The 18803-nt window shown below is 42.9% G+C and overlaps 1 protein-coding gene across 3 annotated transcripts in view; it reads right to left on the reverse strand.

The window, feature by feature from the left end:
- Nucleotides 1–18803, reverse strand: part of CUL2 (cullin 2) — a 2069186-nt gene that overhangs the window by 1540603 nt on the left and 509780 nt on the right. For all 3 annotated transcript variants that reach the window (XM_044066711.1, XM_044066712.1, XM_044066710.1), the window contains exon 5: nt 18311–18416. In XM_044066711.1, the coding sequence (XP_043922646.1) occupies nt 18311–18416 (106 nt within the window). The remainder of the gene's footprint in view (nt 1–18310; nt 18417–18803) is intronic.

The raw sequence follows: 18803 nt of genomic DNA on the forward strand, positions 1-18803 counted from the left end.
TCCTATCTTAACTATTAATTGTTGAGCTGTATCTTCTAATCTTGGAATAATCAAGTCTTCCACAAATATTTCCATTTGCACTCTTTCTTGGTTTCCACATCACTGTGCTTTACACAAATTTTCAGATAATTTCCAAAACATCTCTAATACCTCTAGAGGATCTCTGTTTATTTTTATCACAGTCTCCTTATGTTTGGCAACAACATTTTCTACGTTCTGCTGCCTAATTTGTTGTGCTAAAAGTTGCTGTGCTCTGGAGTTGTTACAAGAATAGTTGCTTAATGGCAATATTTCTAAATCAATTATACAAATACTCCCTTATTTCCTCTTTAGCATTCTGCAGTTGCTCCTCCTCTTGTTCTGTGCGGTTCCCCCTTACTCTGCAATCCTCTAACCTTTGCCAGCCCATCTAAATAATTCCGGTTACTTCTCAGTCATATCTCGTTCTCATTTATTTCTACCCTATTTTTAATATTTATTTTTTAATCCACTTACCAGCAATCCCTTCTGAAGAAAATTCTTTCTTCCATAATAACTCTCAAATAATTTTGACTACCCATTACCTTAAATTCCTGTCTTTTAGCAGGTAAGTGGGAAAACACCAGTGTCTCATTTTTCTGTCATTATCCTGCATTTGTATCTTTGGTGCATGATCTGAGAAAGTTATTGGATGTGTGTCGTATCTTTCAATTAAATGCATATGTTCTTGTGAAATATAATTTCTAACCAGTCTAGCCCACCTTGGAGAATAATGTGTAAATTCTGTCAAAGTTCTTTCTACTGAATTCACATCTTCCATACTGAACATCAGAGCTATAAATTTTTTCTACAGTGAATTTTTTCAAGTGTCTTTTTTTTTTTTAAGCCAATAGGAAATAAATTAAGTACTTCACTTTCTAGGCATAAGAGGATACTTAAGCACTATATCCAGTGTCAGTAACTTAACTCCTGATGAAGGTCCAGTGTCAGTAACTTAACTCCTGATGAAGGTCCCTGTTAGCCCTTGGAAGTTCCAGCTACTGCAAAACCTATGCTGGTCCAATAAAAGGTATTACAACATATCTATTCCAGTGTCTGTGTTTTCTGTTAGTGCACTAAAACAAATTCAGAATTTTTCTACCAAGTGATAAAAATCATTCAATGTTGTGGACAGACTTAGGGACAGAAGATGTCTGTTGAGTCCATCCTCTAATGAGTTGGCTCAACTAGGGCTACAAATTGCTAAAAGAAAATATTGCGATAAGAATGCCCATTCTTATGGCGTCATACCTTCCCAACAAAGGAGGTAGGACCTGGCTCCCCTTGCTCCGTTATCAAAAAACTTACCAAGTATTGAAGCACTGCAGTAACTGGATCCGAATATGGGTCTAGCATGTTATCCTTGGACCAAATAGAAAACCTTTTCCATTTATCCTGAAATAGTCTTCTGGTGGATGGTTTGCGAGAGGCCAGAATGATGTCTCGAACAGGTGAGGAGAGATTAGCCTGCCTGGCAACTAGCGGAAGTGGAGAAACCAAGCTGTCAGCTTGAGAGTGGACAGGGTTGGGTGACTCAACCCTTGGGAGTGAGTGATCAGATCTGGTAGAGGGTCCAGAATCCGCAGGAGGTATACTAGGTGAGGCCGAAGAAAGGGGAACCAAACTTGTCGAGGTCAGAATGGAGCTATGAGGACCATCTTGCATCTCAACCAAAGAGCTTTCTTTACAAATTGTAGGATCAGAGGAATGGGAGGATAGGCATAGAGAAGTCCCGTGGGCTAATCATGGATCAGAGTGCCCCTCTGTGTCTCCCCCTCTGGGGGAAGTAAGGCGAAGTAGCTGCTGCACTTGGTGTTTGAAGGGGAGGCGAAAACATCTCAGCAAGGCTGGCCCCAGTGGCAGAAGATTACAGACGCCACCTCAGGGTTGAGAGATCACTCGTGGGGCATGAGGATACATCTGCTCAGTTTGTCCGCAATCAAGTTGGAGTTACCCGGGATAACCATTGCTATCAGAAAGCAGTTGGAAGCTATCGCCAACTGCCAAATTCTCATGGCTTCTCGATATGGGGGCTAGGACTTCGTACCTCCTTGCTTGTTGATGTACCAGACCACTAACATGTTGTCTGATTGAACTGCAATTGTCCCGGAGGGGAGAGCCGAATGGAATGTCTGCAATGCTAACAGCACGGCTATGAGGTCTAGAACACTGATGTGCAGATGGGCCTCTGAAGTGGACCATGTGCCTTGGACAGTCTTTCCCTGGAAATAGTTCCCCCCACCTGATCAGGGAAGCATCCGTGGTCAGAATGGCTGTGGGCTGGGAGGGTTGAAATGGGTGGCTCCAAAGATCTACGTCTGGCCTCATCCACCAAAGCAGGTCCTGTTTGCAGGAGTTGGTTATTCGAATCTTGTAATCCAGGGGATGACAGTTTGACACAGAAGAAGCCATTGCAGAATTTGCATATGTAGCTTTGCTAGAGGCACTACTGGAATTGACACAGCCATAGAACCTAGGGCTTGGAGAAATTCTCTTGCAGAGGCTGATGTATGAGAAAGAATCACTCGGATTTGAAGCCTCAATTGATGGAGCCTGTGAAGAAGGAGTGATACCAGATAGGACTGAGTGTTGAACACTGCTCCAATGAACTCTATTTGTTGTGTAGGGATAAGATTTGATTTCTCCCAATGTATCGTTACTCCCAACAATTTTGCCAGAGAGAGAGAGTATGTTGTAACGCAGTTAGAAGATGCTTGGTGGGGGCGGTAAGGAGCCAGTCGTTGATATGGAAACACTCAGAATCCTTTTAGTCTCAAGTGAGCTGTTACCACTGCCATGCATTTCGTGAACACTCTGGGGGCTTTAGAGAGACTGAATGGCAGGGCGCAAAATTGGTAATGACCGACTCCTAGCCAGAAGCAAAGCAGACTCCTGGAGCGTTTGTCCATCTTGATGTGGTAATATGCATCCTGGAGATCTATAGAGCACATCCAATCGCCTTCTCTTAAAAAGGGAAGGATGGACTAAACCATGACCATCCGGAATTTGGTGTGGGTGACAGACTTAAGTTGCTGAGATCCAAAAATGGTATCCAGTCCCCTGTCTTTTTGGCACCAAAAAGAACCTAGAGTAAAATCCAGATCCAGTCTGGTCTAGTGGGACTGGTTCGATGACTCTCTTTTGAGACAACTTTATAATCTCTGAAGTAGCGTCTTTCCTTTGACTGGGTGGAATGTCGGGACGTTTTCTTGGAAATTTTGGCTGTCAAGAAAGGGGAAAGGTGTAACCTTTGGTGATGATATTCTGCACCCAATGATCAGTGGTGACAGAGTTCCAGGCAGCTTAGTGCATACAGAAACGACCCCCGACTGCTTCCAGAGGTAAGTAATCGGGCCACCCATCAGGAGCATTGATAAAGTTGTCCAGAGGAAGAGTCCCTGGAGCCTTAGTTGCAAGGACAACCTCTGCCTCTATAGGGGCGTCTTCCACAACTGTTACCACCTCTGCCTCTGGGAGTATCATCACCACGTGCAGCATGGAAAGGACCCTGAGATTTCTTATGCCACATTTTCCCACTCCTCTGATTCCTGGAAAAGGTACATTGAGGGTTGGAAAACCGTAGGCTACAGCAGACAGGGTTTTTCCATCTTGCTCGCACCTGGCTAGTGTGTCCTTCAATATGGAGCCAAAGAGGGATGAAGCTTTGATGGGAACATTCAGAAAGGAAGACTTGAAGGGGTCCACGAGGTCACAGATGCGCATCCAGGCATGACGCCTCATAACACTGCCCGAACCCACTGCTTTAGCCTCCACTTCAGTCGCGTGGGAGAGCAACCTCATGAACGAGTAGGATATTGATTCCAGGGTTGCTAGCTGCAAGGCCACTTTGTCCCTGTCCTCGTCAGACAACTGTCCTGTGAGTACCCCACAGAGTTCGGAGATCAAGTCCCTCTGGAGCCTCATAAAATGTGCCAAATAATTCAGGGAGCATATAGCAATGGTCCCTGATGCAAAAACACGCTTTTCAAGTCTGTCCACTGCCCGGTACTCCCTGTTTGGGTGGGTGGATAGGGGGATTTTCCTCATTAAGTCCTTTTTCGTGGTCAACGCCACCACCATAGCATCAACTGGTAACCCTTTGGACCAGTGCAGATTCTCAAGAGGAGGGGACAGAATGTTGTCTGGTCTCCAGGGGATTGCCTCAATGGAATCAGGGTTCTTCCACGCTCACTGCACGATGAGCTGGACGAGCTTGTCAGCAGGCGGGGTCACCCAAGAGGTAGACGGCCGGCCAGGAACACGGACTCCTCAAATGAAGGGCTGGAGGGCTTCCAGTCACCTCTCTGTTTTAACATCTCCAAGATGTCTCCGAAGTAGACATCATCAGGAGGTGAACGTGGGGACCCTTCACCATCATTGTAATCAGTGTCCTCCATTAAGGACTCCTCAGGCGAGTCCACGTGCTTCCTCTTGCACGTCTTCTTTCGAGGGGGCTCCTCAGTGGGGATCTCTGAGGAGGACTTGAAAGACTGGTTCCCCTGAACAGGGCTGTCCTGAAGCTCTTCTGCCCGGTGTCCTGGGGGGGTGGTCTGTGACAGTTGTAGCTCAGGGGGTGAGAACTGGGGTTCCAACATCAAAGGAGTGCTGCCAGAAGCAAGCGCCCTCTCCATCGCGCGAAAGGCAGGCCCGCCCGAAGAGGGATGGGAGCCCGGAACTGAGAAAGACAACCACGGGACCAGGGTCACACCCCGCTCCGACGGACCCACCCTCATGGGTGGATCCTCAAGCAGGATAGGCGCGGATACAGCCATCAGTGCCGAGGAAGGAATCCAGGAGAAAGTCGGCACCATACCCCAGGCCGACACGCCCATCCCCCAATCCCCAGATTGAGGAAGGACCGGTTCGGCGGGAACCGAGGACCAAAGGGACAAACTCAGAGCTGGAGTGAGATGCACTGTAGGTGCCGAGGTGATGGGTTCCAAGAAGGATGCCAGAGAAGAAGGCTTCGGAACAGAGATTGTCGAAGGAGGAGTGTAAGATGGAGTCCATGAATAAGGCAACCCAAGTCCAGCAAGTGGAAGGGTTTTTAAAAGTGAGAGAATCCCCCTGGCTACCAAGAGCTGGTCCACAAGACGCACCACGTTGTGCTCCGAAAGGCTCCTGGTGGATCTAGTGGATACTTCAGACGGGGAGTCAGGATGTTCAAGAAATGGGCTATACGCTTGGCCCAGAAATGTGTCTACAGAGTGAGAGTATCGGGTCCATGGTGCAAGGTCTGCCGGCACCGAAGTCTCTAATTTTAAGACCGGAAGCAAAGGTGTCAGATCAAGTAAAGTTGGTACAACGCTCGGTGCCGAAGTGGCACTTGGAGCCAAAACGTCGGTTCCAAAATGGAAACTGAAGTTGTAGTTGAAGATGGGCCCTGAGCCGAAGTACCTACAGGTGCCAAAGTCGAAATAGGCGTAGTAAGATCAATGATCAGTGCTGGAGGCAAGGCATGCGCCAAAACAGGCATCTGTATCGAAGGTTTTGAGACGGTCAGAGCCAAGGAAGGCAGAGCCGAAGAGGCACATTTATGCTCAGACGATAACTTAGGGACCTTAGATTTCCCAGATTTGCTCTGATCACCCGATGGTGAAGAAAGAACAGAAAGGAATCTCTTTTTGTCCTTAGAAGGAGGGGTTGAGACCTCCATCACAGAAATGGCCTTGGAGAAGAGAGACTCGAGTAACCCATTCAGAATGAGTTTATTTTTGCGCTCATTAAGAGTGCGCTGGCTGAAACTTTGCCAAATATCACATGGAGGCTGTACCGAAAGGTGGGACACTCCCAAGCAGTATACACAGTGATCATGCGAATCATTGTTAGGTAACCTGCCCTTACAAGAAGTACAACGCTTAAAGCCTGAAGTACCCTTCTTATCAGACATCTTGGTAGAAAAGGGACACCACAACTAACTGTATAATCCAACAATAATGAAGTCACTCCGTTCAAATACTCACTAGAAAATCAAGGTTAGACCGAAGAAAAGACACTAGCAATACTAAAGGTTTGGTAAAATATGAAGATAGCCAAAAACTTTTACACAAATATCAAAAAAGATTTTACTTAGCTAAGAGCTTGGCTGAAACGTCGCTTTACGGCTACATGGCAAACGAGATATGGGGTAACAGGGAGAAGGGCATTCTGGGCAGAGACTTAGCTTGAGAGTTTTTTTGCTGGCGCGAGCTTGGTAATAGGCCAACTTGGTTCTGAGGTCTCGAAACCGAACCCATCAGTGATGAATGGAAAGAAGATTAACAACATCAGAGCTTGTGTTAAAACCAAGCCCCATAGAATATCTCCTCTAAACAAAGACCCTCCACCCCAGGGTAGATGCATTCACAGTGATTAAGACTTTGGGAACAGTGTGAATAAAGGGACATCCATTGCACAAGTTGGACTGATGCAGCCACCACTGTAAGTGCCTACAACAGGTCCTTGATAGCCATGTGATCTGTTACAAGAGATCTTGCAAAAAATACCACTGAACTACAAGGGTCCACGCAGGAAATCTCACATGAATCCTGTACAAGTGAGCAGGACGAGTCACTGCTGCCATAAAGGCCAATGATCTCGAGCACAAAGGCTGCCAATGGCAATGGGTGATGCTTGAGGATGACAGCAGACTGAAGAGTGTGTTTGTGTGACAGAGTGAGAAACTACTCCTTCTGGTGGGAGTTTGGATAATTTAAGCATCATATACATGTAGAAAGTCTGTGAAAACTAGTGGCTATGATAGCTTCATCTGGGATTTTGGATTATTCAGTTTAATTCCTAAGAAAATACACAGTCAAAAAAGCAGTCTCTTGCTTTTATTAATGATTCTCGGTTGGTGGAGATGAGAAGCCAATCATTAAGTGTAATAACCCAATTCTCAGAAATCTGAGGTAAGCTTCAAATGTTGCCATACATTTTGTAAATATCTGGGGGGGGCTGTAGTAAGACAAAAGGGCATGACTCAAAGTGACAATGACTGGCTCTCAGCTGAAAATACTTGCCAATCTTGATGTGCAAACAGGTGTCCTAGAAATCTAGACAGCACATCCAGTCTCCTTTCTGAAAGCACACATGGACCAACAGTAATGTGACAATCTGGAACTTGGTTTTCCTCACACAAACATACTTAAGAGTACTTAAGTCAAGACTAGGCCCAAGGTCCTTTGTTTTCTTGAAGACTGAAAGAATTTGGAATAAATCCCCCCCCCCCCCCCAAGTCTGCTACGACTTCCTGGATGGCTCTTTTTTTCTAAGAATATGGCCACTACTCTTTTGGTTACCTCCCTCTGCTGGATGGAATGCCTGAAGGCTAGGACAGCAGCCAAGGGCAGGGATTCAATGTGCCTCCTCTTACATGTTCTCCTTCTGGGGATAAAATGGGGAGGGACTCACGTAAATACCCAGAAAAAGACTCTTCCTGTGATAGCAGGCAGTGCCACTCCCAGGTTTACATGTATGACAAGGCTAAAGATCAAATTAAAGTGGTACCAAGAAGTGGAGTCAAAGTGTATAATACCACACTGGGATCTACCAACCTAGGAGGAAACAGAAATCCTCTTGATAATTACCAAGATCATGACTACCTCAACATGTGTCAAACTACAAAGATAGCGACAGTAGAGTTGTGGCACCAACACTTCCCATCAAGATGCAAGTAACATCACAGCATAGGACACCGATGGCACGCAGTGCTCAAACACCAATGCTAACAATATGGAGTGAATCAGTGCCATCTAGGGGGAGAAGCCACTGATATCAATGACTTTGTGTCAGGATGCCCTTGACACTAACAAGACTGATGCAGAGGGTATTTGCAAAGATGCAAAAGACACAGTTAGCACAGCCACAGAAGGTAACACGGCCACATTAGTTCCAACACTCCCAGTAATGAAGCAGGGCAGAGGTAAAGCAAAAGTGGAGGGTGCTGGTTCTTCTCTAGCTACCCTGGAAACAGAAGACACAAAACTCTATTAGAGCTTTAACCAAAGCTCTCATCAACTAGTCTCAGTCCATGTGCAAAATGTGATTCTGCACTGACCTAGCTGACCTGGCAGACACAACAGAAGACATTTAACTTCCTGACCAATGAGAAACGGCTTCCTCTACAAGGAAAGGATGACTGGTCTTCTCTTTGGGGTAGAAATGGTTATGACAGAAACCTGAAGTTCCTGAAGTGGCTAAACTAGCTTTAATGGATAAATCTCCTTCCTTGCAATCACCAAGAATTGGACATTGTCATAATAGTATGGTTGTGTACACTTACCATAAATGTAGATGTTCGAGTGTATTCACTGTTGCAGTCATCACATTTGGGTTATCTGCTTGTAGGTAGCCCTCAGTCGGCCCAAATACCAGAGTCTTGGGATTTCTGCGTCAGATGCTGTCGCCTCTTCAATGACGTCAGGTCGTCAGGGGTATAAAACATGCAGCCAACGCCATTACACCAGTCTTTCTTGCCGAGAAGGAGCCCGAAGCAGAAACAGTTCGCAAGTGCCGGTCAGCCGCTACCTGAAATTTTAATTTTTTGAGTTTCAAACCTGACGTCTTCTAAAGTTAAGTACCCTGTTGGGGATTCTTTTTTCTTGCTCTAACCGGTGTCAGAAAAAGTTAACAGTTGTCTTGCACGTGGAAAGCAAATACCTAACAGAGATTTTCTTTCTTAACTGTGTCACCTGTTTAGGCCCAGACCACGATGTCTCTCACTGTCGGTTTTGTGCCTTGTTTAATGCCCGAACCATTCGTCGTTGGGTTATTTTTGTATCTAAATTCTTTCGCTCTCATTCTCAGTTTTCCGAAATGGCTTCGGTAAGCCATCTGACTACCGATCTTCCGAAAAAGCACAAAGACGGAGACAGACTGCATAGGTCAAAGACTGGCGACGACACTTTCGTTAAGCTAGTCGCCAGTCTGCTGGTAGTCAGGCGCCTTTGCAGCTCCTGATGTCCGCTTCTGGCAAGTGTAGAGACTATTATGTAAGATATCTGAATTTACATAATCTGACATAGGAAGATAAATGCAAACATCGCTGTAATTGCACTAGTACAGAAGTCACATGTCAGTGGCAGATTTTAGCTGCAATAATGTCAGCTTTCAGTCACTACATTTGCAATACGATCAAAGTAAAACAGGTCTCTCAGTATTGTAATAATATATCATGTTTAATAAACTAGGTGCACAAAACCTTGGAATAGCTTAATCTATTTTCATCCAGAACAGCGTAGCTTCATGTCCATATACTGCTTTCTCCCAGGTAGTTAACAGTGACCACATGACTTGTCCACCAAACTCAACACATGAATTACAACCCGAACTATTAAAAAAACTCAATTTTTTTAAAGCAGGTGTCACAAATAAATGCTAACATCTTCATTTTTATGTGGACAAAACACAAATATATTTTACCTACCCTCGTCTGTAACCTACTGCTTGGCACTCATTACTGTTTCAATGAAATATTAATGCATATATGATAATGTAATCCTTAAAGTTCTATAACAGAATGCTGTTTGTTCATTTCTGGCAATGCCAGCTACTCCCTGTTCACGTGTCTTAGTATGCTTTAAGCATGTTTAAAATTCTGAGCACAGTCAAATGTACCATACCCATTTTGAGAGTTAATACCAAGTTCATAATCTTTCATGTAAGCAAATGATAATATCTTATTCTGGTCATTCTACAGCACGTTCACTGTAGACCAGAATATGCTATCAACTTTCTTCTTTACCATGGCCAACCTTGATTGTTGGAAGAAAACTCAATGCCTTTTTGTTTTACAGTCCTTACCAACTCCCCAATTAACTGTATGCAGTTTAACATACACAGCAAGAATCATTACTTGCACTGTGTTTAAATGCTATGGTTTCATGTATCTATTAACTGACAAGACTAGTATTAAAACAAAAAGAAACTTTACCAACTCTTTATTCAGCTTAACAAATGGGGCAGGGATTACTACCAGTACTCCCGCTGTTTCATGCAACTACTAATTATGCACAATTACGTGAACAGTCAGTAACTCATGACAGTTATTAAAACAAAAATACAATGCTTCTTCACTTCATACTTCATGTTCTAATAATTAATATGTCACAGAACTACTGTAACGTACTTTAAACAGCCACATAAAGCCATATCATTTAAACACAGTTTTACAATCTCCTCCCCATTTGCTGAACTGAATGCTTTAATGACTTTCGTGCCTTACTGATGCTTTGCTTATCTATATGCAGGTTAACACATGGGCAGGAGATCACCACAGGTACACTCTTACTTTATAACAATGTTGTTTCATGTAGTAATTCTGAACGATAACAGAAAACATAAAACTTCCAAACAGAAAAAAAAAAAAAAAAACTCCACAGACAGGTGGGTCAACTGATTTTTGGTTTCAAACTTGCCCACTTATTTTTTCCATGAGAAAGACTTGTACAACAATAGACAGCACATATAAAACCCAGACCAATGAAAGAAGAAATAGCATACATTATATACAACATACAGCAATACGCAACACAAATATACACTTCTCTAACACTTAACCTTAAGACAATGAATTCCTGTAAATGGTCATTTTCACTTATGATGTGGTCATCCGAACTGAGCTTTAAAATATTGGCTAGGCTTGGCGGTGGTCTTTCTGACCACCAGAGGATGACATATGTGCATTAACCTGGAGAAAATTAACCACAAATGAAATACACGATTAGTGCATAAAAACAAGCTGAAAAAAACTTGTGAAAGGGCAGTCATTGCAGCAAAAACAAAATAAATAAACAAAAGACACAAAATACATATATATGCTACATATGCCTCCCAAAGGGGAATGGCTCACCATAAATTAAAATGATCTGAAAGCTACAAAGACAATCACATTAACAGAGTTTGTTTTATTCTTGCTTGGTAAATGGACTGATCCAAGGTGAACCCTTTTAAGAAATGACATGAGCAAAAGGCAAAAATAACGTGGTAAACAACAGACTAAAAGACCGATTAGTGAGGATAATCAACAATCTAAAATACAACTTTTAAACCGCACAAATACTGGAAGTATAACACAAGAAAAAAATAAACCCAGATAAGGAATTTAATAATAGCGACAATAAAAATAATGATAATAATAATATAAAATATGATGATGTGAGCTACTGTCAGCTATGCCAGGAGAAGTCGGGCAGTGGATATGTAACTTATGTCAGCATAGCTAGCTGGAGTTTTGTAAAGAATTATATATCACTTGTTTATCAAACTTGATTTGTATAGGTGCTTGTGTTGAAAATGTATTTGTAAAGTTGCTTGTATTAAAAAAATGTACCAACAGTGTATCCTGCTGGACAGAAAAAGAAATACACCTGTATGTCAGTATTGTAATTGTTGAAATTAATACTGTAACAGAGGATACTGGAAGAGAAGAGGTTAATCTCAGTTCAGGTACCTTTGAAAAATAGTTTGACAATTAAATTACCTGGAAGGCCATAAAGATTGTATCTCACAGTTCTGACTGCAACCAGACACAAAAATGTATGCGAAAACAAGGACTATGAATCATGCTGCATTTTCCTTAGCAGTGAACTAATTGCTACCCTGGAAGGGTGGAAGAGCTGAAATTGTTTTATGTTTTCTAGATGCTATAACGCACATCTTAGCAAAGCTCTATCTTGTTGAAAATGTGTTTGTAAAGTTGCCCGTGTTAAAAAAATGCAGCAACAGTGGGTCCTGCTGGACAGAAAAAGAAATAAACCTGTATGTCAGATTGTACTGTAACTGTTTAAATTAATATTGTAAAAGAGGATACTGGAAGATAATAGGTTAATCTCAGTCCAGCTAACTTTGAAAAATAGTTTGAAATTAAATTACCCAGAAGGCCATAAAGACTGTATCTTACAGTTCTGATTTCAGCTAGAGACAAAATGTCTGGGAAAACAAGGTCTAGGAATCCTGCTGTATTGTCCTTAGCAGTGAACTAACTGCTACCCTGGAAAGGTGGAAGTGTTGAAATGGTTTTATGGCTTCCAGATGCTATAATGATGCTATAACACATCTTAGCAAAGCTCTATCTGTGTGCATGGTAGCATGTATAGGCGGGATTCTGGTTCAGTTTCTAGTAAAGTGGGGTAGTATGGAAATCGGAAGTTCTGGTGACCAGATGTATGTGATGTCATTCTGTAATCCAGCATTGAAATGATGTTTTCATACTAGATGAGAAAAAAAGTCTCACAGCAGTCTGTTTTTGAAAACTGACAAGAAGGACCGCTCACCTACACCATCTTGCCTTACTCTAGTACGTGAACTAGGGGACAGTAATTCTTTAATTCAGTAAGGAAAAGATAAGGAGATTAGTTAAGTACTGTTTTTTTTCCTGTATCTGTGTAACTCTATCCATCTGTGCTATTTTTAATATTGCCTGTGCTAAAACTCTGGTGTTTATTGTAAACAGATATTTAGTATTTTCATGTTCTTTTGTTATTTACTATTAAATATATTTAAACTTTTCATTGTGGCTGGTCTTTTAGAGAATATTTTAACCTTTGAAAGTATTTATACTTATTTGGTGACACTGTGGCTGCTCCTTGAAGTCTTGCTGCATTGGTCAAACACTAGCATTTGTATTGGTATTCATTTTACTCAGTATCATTGCTGGAACCTGTGACTAATGGAACTCTTTTCAGACTATCTGGAAATATACAGAGCTAAGTATATTTTTTGGTTTTTCAGACTTGTGTACTGTAAATTGTTGCTGGACTTTTTATTCAGAGTTGTGCACTGTTATTTTTGATTCACTGTATAGTTTTTCAGATCTCTGCTGAAAGTGTTTTGTCCCACCCTCCCTATCTCTGGTTTGTTGTTTAAATTTGGTGGCTTTTGCAGTTGCCCACCCCACTGTAGATTTGATCTGGGGCACTCCCCCAGTCCCATCTCTTTACCAAATTCTACCTAATACACTCCTTCTGCACATGTTTTTAGTCATTTTTAATTTAACTGCATTTTTTAAACTGTGTTTGGTCTAATATTGCTACATACTCAAGTGTGCTAGCTTACACTGCATTTGAATTGTTTTTACTGCTGTTTTAGCTACTTTTCTGTAAAAAAAAAAAAAAAAACTGTAAGCCTGTTTCCTACATTTCCTGTAACTAGTGTAGTTCAGTTAGAGATTTGCTGGATCCAGGACTGTATGTAAGCTTCTGAGCCCCCCAAGCTTTTCTTTGTTGGAGAAAAGCCTTCTAGCTTGTCAGTGGCAGTGGTAAGCACTAGGTAACCTGTCTATCACATAAGGAGTGGTTCTGGCCCAGAAATTGTAGTTATTGGCCGTCTGGGCAATCTTTTCCATCTCTCTCAACTTTCTGATTTGAAAGCCTGCATTTGCATTTGTTTCTTTGCTGTAACCAGTCTAGTGCAGATACAGATTTTTAGTTTTAGCACTTGAATTTGCTTATTCGTGCTCAGAACTTGTTCAGAACGTGTTGTAAGCACTAATAAGTTACTAATTACTATAGCACCAAACCTTCCTCATTACCGAGAGGAAAACAGTTTTTGCACTTACTTTTCTCACTTGCTTGCAGAAAGACAGCTATTGTACTCACTTTCCTCACTAATCTAGAGGAAAACAGTTTTTAATTCAGGCATGTCAAAGGGTCAGCTCCCAGTGTTCTCTCCTGTCCATCTGATGAATCTGGGCATCTTGGGGCAATGTAGAAATTGCCTCATGTACACAGACAACCCTCTCCTGATAAAACACAACACTGCAACCTGTGAGAGATGCACTTATTTAGCCAAACTGGAGGTAAAGCTCTCTCCAACCAAAACCGAACTTAACATTCAAGAGGAGAAGGTAAACACTTGCACCACACCACACTTATCACATAGTCTCACTAAATCTACACCACCAAAATCCACACACAGAAACACAAAAATATTCGCGGAGGCTCTCAATAATAATCTGCCCAAGCAACAGAGACCTCCAAAGCAGAAATGCAAGCAACTTCCACCTCCCCAACACAACCCAAATGACACATAGCCCAAAGACTCAGTGTGCCACTCAACCACAACCAATAAGGCAAAACAACATATCCAACACACTAGTCATAGGTCACTCTACAGTCAGGCACACTGATGTCCCACTCACCAGGCTAAACAAGGAGAAGATTACTGTCAGTTGCCTGTCAGGTGCCAGGATCTGCCACATAACTCACGCACTCAGGTCACTCCACAACAAGTACAAATATAACTGTGTCATTGTCCATGTTGGTGTGAATGACCTGAGACGTACCTCCCTGGACTACATGAAAAGAGACATGGAAGAGCTCTCCGATCTTGTAGCCCAGACAGGTATGACCCTAGCCCCGAGTAGCATTCTGCCATCGCCCAGAATGATACCGCAGTACAAGGACAAAATGATTGACTTCAACAATTGGCTGAGCTTCTGGTGTCATTCTAGGGGGATCCAGTATCTGTCTGCTTGGTAAGACATGGTTGACAGGCCACGATGTTTTGCCATAGATGGCCTGCACCTGTTGCCCCTGGGATTCCAGATACTTGCTAAGGGTCTTACTGCCCCCTATAGTGCCTTTTTTAGGCAAGGTTCAAATGACAAATTCACCACCGTAACAGGAACAGGCAAGCAAAAACTGAAGGTAATGCTACTCAATGCTAGAAGTCTAAATCTCAAAATGCACTCACTCGAGGCACTCCTTAAAATGGAGAACATCTATATCTGTGCAGTGACTGAGACCTGGTTCAAGGCTCCAGAGAGCACCCCTGAACTACCAGGCTATAACTCATACCACACTTTTCGGCCATGTAACCTGGACTGGAACACCAAAGGTGGAGGTGTGTCCATATACATTAAGGATATCCACACCTCCAGGCTAGTTGGGCAGCATAATGCATCCAAGGTTATCCAAGTGCAACTAACTCTGGGCAAAACTGCAATCCAAATTGTAGTTGCTACAGATCCCCCACCATGCCCCAAGATTCCCACTCCTCTTTTCTTGATGTACTGGAAAATATTAGGGTTCAACCAAGCACCCTAATAATGGGCAATTTCAACTACCCCACCATTAACTGGGAAAACTACTCGTGTACCAACTCCTTCACACAACGCTTTCTGGAATTCATAAACTCCAGTGCCCTGGATCAACTTATCCACACCCCCACCAGGGGCAACAATATCCTAGACCTAGTCATTACCAACACGAGTGACCATTGTTCCACACCTGAAGTCAACTCCTCGTTGGTCCGATCTAACCATAAACTAATCACCCTTGATTTACACATCCAGCCCCCCATTAAGGAAATCATGGTAAACAATTTCTCCAAAGCCAACTTCTTGCTTCTTAAGACAGAAGTGGTGAACTTCATGACACCCATGCAGATGGACAAAACAGTTACGACTGCTGAATCCTACACAAATGCACTCTATAAGCACTTACACGAGTGCATGGATCGTGCTATCCCAAACAGAACCAAGATGCTATCCTCCAAAAAAAGGAAGCTAATCTGGTGGTCCCCTGCCATAAACAAACTGTACAACAGAAAGAAGAAATTGTTGCAAAAGAGAGTAAAATCCCATGAGTGAAGGAGCTCCCTGGTCAGCCTCAGTAAGAAACTGAGATCCCTTATAAGATCCTCCAAAGCTTGCTACGAAAACAAAATCATCACTGATTCTAAGGACAACCACAAAGCATTCTATAGCTATGTCAAGAATCTCAATGGCAACACCCAGATCTGCACTGAGTTACAGTAAAACGGCACGAAAATTACAGAACCAACTGATATTGCCAACATCCTGGCAGATAGGTTCACTGCTAACTTTATCCATCCTAACCCCCTAAAGGGCCCATATCTATACAGGAAGAATGCAGAGTCCCTGTAATCACAACTACGCAGGTAAAAGCTGCACTCTCTAAAGCCAAAAACACAGCATCCATGGGACCGGACAACATCCCAGGCTGCATTTTACACATACTTCAGAACGAACTGGCTCCCCACCTAAGCACCATGTTCAATCATAGCCTCACACCAGGCTTTGTGCCCACTGAATGGTGTACAGAAACAGTTATCCCACTCCACAAAGAGGGAGCCACCACTGATACCGGGAACTATCGCTCTATTAGCCTGACCAGCCTGGTCTGCAAGGCCATGGAACGTATCATCATGAAACTCATAATAAACAAAGACACTGGTAACCTCCAAACTCTGGATCCCACCCTGTTCGGGTTTGTGAAAGGCACATCATGCCTCCTGAACCTGAGCGACTTCTTTGAGGCAGTCACCAAAGCCACAGATGAGGGTAAGGTGGTTCACACAGCATATCTTGACCTCGCCAAGCCTTTTGACACCATCCCCCATTCTGGAATTATAGCTAAACTCACTAAACTAGGTATAAATCCCTACGTCACAAGATGGGCTGCCAACTGGCTCACTGACAGAGCCCACACTGTAAAAGTTGCACACTCCAAATCTGACCTCAAACCAGTGACAAGTGGAGTACCACAGGGTTCAGTCCTGGGAACTCTCCTGTTTATCTACTTCTCTGAAGTATAGGCTAACACAGAAGGCCTCTGGCTAACGATGTTCGCAGATGATTGCAAACTAGGAACCATAGTTGAGTCCCCAAGTGATGTGGAAATCATACAGAAGGGCCACGCTGAGACAGATGCCTGGTGTCAGAGCCATGGCCTCAAGCTCAATGCCAAAAAGTGCAGTGTCATCCCCGTTGGTAAAAACTCTGTACACATGAACTACTACATAGACAGCAGTGTACTTAACACTGAATGTGTGATAAGAGACCTTGGAACACAGGTGGACAGTAGTCTGTCCTTTGATAGTCACATCGCCACAGTAGTCAGGAAGTCCTTCTACGTGGCACACCTTATCATAAAAGGGTTCTCATCCAGGAAAAAAGAGGTCATTGTTCCCCTCTACTCGACACTCACTAGACCCATTATAGAGTACAACACCCCTTTTGGAATGTACCTCACAAGACATCTACAGCAGCTGGAAAGGCCACAGAAGTACCTCACAAAGAGGATTACTGGCCTCAAACAGATGCCCTACACTAACTGTCTCAAAAAACTCTAGCTTTACTCCGTAGCATATCGCCTACTCCGAGGTGATCTCTGCCCAACATATATAGTTATGTCAAACCCAGAGCTGTTGGACATGCTACAACTAAAGAAATCCCAATCTCTCCGGGCTACATGGTTTAGGGACCTAAACCTTGTCACCACAATAAACAGGACATGCTGGAGGGATAGATTCTTGTCCCAGAGACTTCCCATACTCTGGAACAGGCTACCCATCTATGTCAAGCAAAGTTCTTCATTAGCACTCTTCAGGAAAAATCTTGATGAGTGGATGAGAAATAGGAAATACACCCCAGGGATCACTTCTTCGTCTCTGCTCAACAGTGGCACAGGTAAATAACTTTCTTGGGTGGCGTAAGTCAGGGAACCTTGTTGGCTAGGCTTACGTAGGCCCTCGGGCCGATAGCCTAGTACCTACCTATGAACATATGAACCTATAATTGGATACCCTGGTAAGAGCTTTAGAGTAGCTGGCTTGACAGTGTCCTGGTGGCAGTATCTACCTCATAGTCTGAGAACAGGGGCACAGGTAGTAAGTCTGTGCCAGCCTTTCCCAGGTGTGTGTGTGTGTGTCTGTGTGTGTGTGTGTGTGTGTGTGTGTGTGTGTGTGTGTGTGTGTGTGTGTGTGTGAAAATCAAATCTCAGAGAGTGTATGTCTCAACTACTTGGAACAGAGACACAGAGCACTGGTTTCACATAAAAGGTGGTGGAGGACTTGGCCTGGGACACTCAGCTGAGGACTCAACTCTATAGCGTGCCAGTGGGGAGTCTTATTAGGGGCCAGGAGAAAGAGGGAAACCCACACCCGAACTGTGTGCTCCCTGTGTGCTGTTAAGGGAAACTGTGCTTGGTGCACAGAAATGCATCTGGAAATACTGTATCTATCTTTGTTCCAAGTGAACACCCCTCACTGGTGTCACTAGTGAGGATTCAGGCTTCTTGATTATTGGAGCAGAGGAGGATTGTCACACAAAACATCCAAAATATTCACAGAGGTGTGACAAAAAAAAATCCTTATGGGAGTGGCTGGATAGAATGTGACAAAAAGTAGGAATATGGCATACAAAGGTGATAAATGTTCAGAGTGGTCTACTAAACTAGAACTAATAAATAGCTATAAAACTGCCAGTAATAAACTTATCAGTTGTTTGTGAATGCTGTTTTGTGTAAGTTAGTTACCTGAAGCATTCAATGCACACATCATCTCCTACCTCTCCTATTTCCATTAGTGGTGCATTTATATCCCCACCACCATATCCATACTGAATATCAGCTTCTGTTTGCTTATTCTTCTTAATGAACTGTGTGTTGAGATACCTAAGAAACATAAATAAAAATAAAGAACAGCAAGGCATCACACGTATGCATTTTAAAATGTGGGTGCTTTAAAGTCAGTTATTACATATTTAAATTAAAAAGTTCAAAAACAATCATATGCACTAAATTGTTCGTATATAACTAATACCAAATACAGAGTTACAAAATGCAAAAATGACTAGAAAATTCTCCAGATGACGCTACTTTAATATAACAAAAACAAATAGGATATCACATGGCATACAGAATTTACACAATGCAAAGAAAAAATACAGAGCTTGGCATTCCTTATGTTACAGATATCACAAATGAGATTTTTCAAGAAAGGTTCTTACAAAAGACAATGTATAAAGGAATGAAGCATGCAAGGAGAGTCAAGTCAGAAAC

Source organism: Protopterus annectens, chromosome 3.part1, assembly GCF_019279795.1.
Source record: "Protopterus annectens isolate FY-2018-M chromosome 3.part1, PAN1.0, whole genome shotgun sequence".
Taxonomy (NCBI): domain Eukaryota; kingdom Metazoa; phylum Chordata; order Ceratodontiformes; family Protopteridae; genus Protopterus; species Protopterus annectens.